This window comes from Sebastes fasciatus, chromosome 10 (genome assembly GCF_043250625.1).
Source record: "Sebastes fasciatus isolate fSebFas1 chromosome 10, fSebFas1.pri, whole genome shotgun sequence".
In the NCBI taxonomy this organism is placed as follows: domain Eukaryota; kingdom Metazoa; phylum Chordata; class Actinopteri; order Perciformes; family Sebastidae; genus Sebastes; species Sebastes fasciatus.
In genome coordinates this window covers 24,624,747-24,628,972 of record NC_133804.1, presented here as the reverse complement: position 1 = coordinate 24,628,972, position 4,226 = coordinate 24,624,747, and the positions used below count along the sequence as shown (strand labels likewise).

The following is a 4,226-nucleotide window of genomic DNA, read 5'->3' as shown; positions in this document are numbered from 1 at the left end:
CCTACAGATTTATTTTGCTTCATTGTGAAAAAGAAACCTGTCTTATAATTAACTATCCATCATAATCTAAGTTGGTTATATATGAATTGAAAATCACCCCATGTGCACATTATGTGCCCAGTAAATGGAGGCGTAAACCTCTTACAAACATTAGGGTTTGATTTATAGTTTTTGCCTAACATTGGTGCAATTCTTAACATAAAGGGATACATCATCAGCACAGATGATTTCTCCCAGGACAGTGAGAGAGGATGGCTGCTGCTGCTGCTGCTGTGGAACAAAGGGGCCTCTGCTCCTCCTGGCGCACAAGGGGTTAAGGTATATAGATGGCATTCACGCACACAATGATTAACGATATTGATTCACCAAACATGCGGAATTGTAATGTTTTAGCACCGAGGAGGGTGGGTGGAACAAAGAGCCGAGGAGCTATATCCTCCTCTAATTGATCGCTACTCGCGCTGAAATAATGTAATTAACTACAGTAAAAGGCTTTGTGCGCGAAATTATTTCTCTGCGTCCAAATCATTAACTATTTAAACAACTTTTGCCCGAGTCTCCAAAAACGCCAGACTGATGATTGATGTCGACAAAGCACCCTGCCTGGCTGCAAGAAAGAAAAAAAACAAATGTGTCTAAATGTGGCTGTGAGGAGAGGAAGAGAGAGGGAGCTTTCAACCTGATCACAAACTTGGTTTTGCGCGCCCCGCCCTCCTGCTCCTCTTATAACCAGAAAGCCTGTTTTGCAGGAACGCTCAAACATAACAGGAACACTGAGGAGAGAGAGAGACCACATATCGCTGTGCATGAAACCATTCCTGGAGAGACAGACGACGACGAACTCTTTGGCTACACAAAGACTTTATACTTGGATTACTTTGTTGTTGTTTTTTCCACCTTTATGACCAAACGACCAGAAGAAGTGGCCATGGATTTTCTCAACCACAACTATTTGAACGCGCGCGGCCCATATGACTATACTTTCAACTCCTGGAACGACTATCTCGGGCTGACGACTTTAGTCACGAAGAATAACAAGCTCAGCATGCCCCAGAATCCCAACTCCATCACCGAGTCCCTGAAGGCGACCCTGGGTTTGGACGACTCCGCGGCGTGTCCATGCTTAATCGCCGCGAGCTGCGTTGGAGAGAGCGGCGCGCACCTGGACTGCTGCTGCTGCTGCACGTCCGCGAGCCCACCACCACCGGCCTCCATCCTGGACTTGAAGGAGCGCTTCTCGATACTGAGCCCTTTCCAGATGCAGAACCAGCTGCCAGAGCGAGATGTTGGCTTCGGTGGCAGCTTCTCTGGGTTCGACCTCTTCGGCATGGAGAGAAAGATGCGCAAACCAGCTTCCAGGAGCAAGCAGGAGCCCAAAATCTGCGTCTTCTGCAGAAATAACGGAGCACCAGAGGAGGTGTACGGCTCCCACGTGCTGAAGACTCCGGACGGCAGGGTGGTGTGTCCGATTCTGAGGGCTTACACTTGTCCCCTTTGCAGTGCCAACGGGGACAATGCACACACGATAAAATACTGTCCACTGTCTAAAGACCAGCCATCCCAGCGACCATTAAAGGGAGGGAGGGCTGTGGGTGGTAAGAGGATGAAAATATTCTAAAAAAAACAAAAAGAAAACAGACGTGACTATAGAAAGTAAAATTTGAATTGCACTGAACAATTTTTTCCAGATGACTGTTTTTGATTTCGGCTCTATAGCCTTTATCCCTAAACATAATGATTTTATCTTCTTTTTCTCTCTCTAAGATCTCTTATATTTTTATAGTTCTTTTATCCACATAGAATTATGCTTTATACATTGGATTTTATTTTTCTTGCTAGTTTATAGTCATTTTGAGCGTGTGCATATAAATATCAATAATCACAAAAAGTGTGAGTACATTTGAAGAAGAAGAGTATTTTGGTCATGTAGGGAAACACACACTGACATTGGTAAAAAAAAAAAGAAAAGGGGATGAATGTCATATTTCTACCAAGTATTTTTGTACGGTGAGCTGTAAGCTCACTTGCGATTTTTTTCTTTCTTTCGTCTTAGAAAACCAAAGTTATGTTTGCCATTAAAGAAGCTCAAGAATGTGTCATTAATGAGTGCTTGTGTGTGTGTGTCTGACTGGAGGAGGAACTCTTTTTGATCCCATCTTGCCTGCCTAGAAAACTCCACAACATATTTTCCAACTTGCTCTAAAAAAAGTTGACATTCAATCTTGCGAGGCAGGAAGAGAAAAAAAAAAGAGACAATGTGGCCTCTGTTTGAGGGCTCATGTCCTCTGGGGAACATTATAATCAATTGTTGCCAAGCCAAACCTCTTCTCCAATCCTATGTGATGAGAATATTTGACTTCACAAGCAGAAATGAGAGATTCTAGCCTACATTTCTTTATGTTTACATTCCCAAATAAGGGCGACACACTGGATTTCCTTTCTCTGTCAGGTCTCTCTTTCTCTATGGTGTTTTTTTTGTTTGTTTTGGTTTTGCCCTGACAATGTATCCACCAGAGAGTTTCACTCTGTGGGGTGAAAAAAGAGCAAATGAATGTTAGCAAACAAACAACATGTTCTCCCGTTATTTCTTTTTCTGAAGAATCCAAAAAAAAGATGCAAAAATGTTGTGAATGTATGATTGAAAGTGTCACTTGCAGGACTGCACATTTCTGACAGTTTTGTTTACCAAAGGAATACAATTGCATTGAAGACAGAAGAGAGATTTGCTGTATTGTACATAAAGTGATGTTTATTCAGTATTTTAACATTACAAGTGACTTCAGAGGGCGCTACCTCAACAGGATTTTGTACTTAACATGTAAAATGTCAACAGCAGTTTATTGATATAGTGCTGCCATTTATAATAAGGGTTTTTGATAGTATTTTTGATCTTTGTATAACATAATTGTATTTTCATTTTGTTGCATTTAACATGATGGAAGTGAATTTCCAAGAAGCTATAAGCATTGCTCACCAAAAGGTGATTGTCTGTAAATAATGATTATACCCATACTTTGGAAAGTTTTAGTTGTTCAATGTTACATTCTTGAGAGTGTGCAAGAGAGTGGATATTGAAAAAGGCTGACACAATTTGCCACTTTTAACAGAGTTTTTTTTTTTTTTTTTTGATTAAATGAATAATAGAAAAAGAAACACTGTTGAACTTTGTTATTTATATTTTACCACAATTTCCTGTATGCTGCTGTGCAGAATAACAACATATGAATCCACTAGAGAAATAAAAACCTATCAAATATTTGGAGCCATGTGGTCGTGTTCTTCAGTTGGTTTACTGCACATCTGACTGAGTGGGTGTTTAAACCCCCTTTTCTTAGTTGTGTAAGAGTGTAATTACTGGTTTACAGACTGATTTACTGATCTGCAGATGGACTGATTAAATCAAGCAGGAAAGTCGACTAAAAACACATTTACAGGAATAGCCCTGCTTCCACTAATTGGCCTGCTAACTGACTGCCTCACTGACTGAATAACACACTGTATGAGGATCATGTAAGTGTTGAGCCCTCATGCATAAAACAACCTTTGCTTTTGGACAAAGTGAAACTGATCTGCTGCTCTGGTATCTTAAAGATTTGTCTCTGAAGGACAAACACAGTGCCGCGGTTGTTTAGGGAGGTCTGCCCACACAAGAATGTCTTGGCTTATGCCTCGCCATTCAAACGGATCATGTTTGCACTGAAGTGGATTGAATAGCTGGCCCTCCCGGCCTTCTCCGCCTGCCATCTGTGGAATGGCTGCTGCAGACATATTAAAAAGGGGCTCAAAGCAGGCAGGAAGCTTCACTGCTGCTTCTTCTTCTTGTTTTTTGGAAAGAGCTGTACACAGTTGTGCAGCTGTGTGAGTGCTCGGTTTCTTACAAATGTCCCATCAATGAGGGAACAATAAATAGAGTTGATGAGTTCATGAATGGCTTCACTGTCTGCGGCCCCGACTCACCAGCAAAACAACCTCAGACGTTCATAATTGCTGCTGACGCTGAGCATACAGTAAAAAACACACCAAGAAGACTGTACATACATTAGCCTGAGGCATCCAGCTGGTGTCATCCACACCTTGGCTGGTCCTCCCTCCCTCCCTCATCCCTGCTCCCCCTCCTCTGTCTTCATGCATCTCCCCAGCTGAGGCTGCGCCATTAAAAATGAATGACTACTAAGTGCAACAGGGATTTATCTCTGTGAGAACAGTGGTGAAAAAGCCTGGCGGGC

At 42.1% G+C, this 4,226-nt stretch overlaps 1 protein-coding gene across 1 annotated transcript; it reads left to right on the top strand.

The window, feature by feature from the left end:
* The first annotated feature begins 677 nt into the window (after window positions 1-677).
* Window positions 678-3,256, top strand: nanos1 (nanos homolog 1). Its single transcript, XM_074649089.1, has one exon. It carries the CDS (start codon window positions 902-904, stop codon window positions 1,616-1,618), a length of 717 nt encoding a protein of 238 aa, XP_074505190.1. The 5' UTR covers window positions 678-901; the 3' UTR covers window positions 1,619-3,256.
* Window positions 3,257-4,226: the final 970 nt, after the last annotated feature.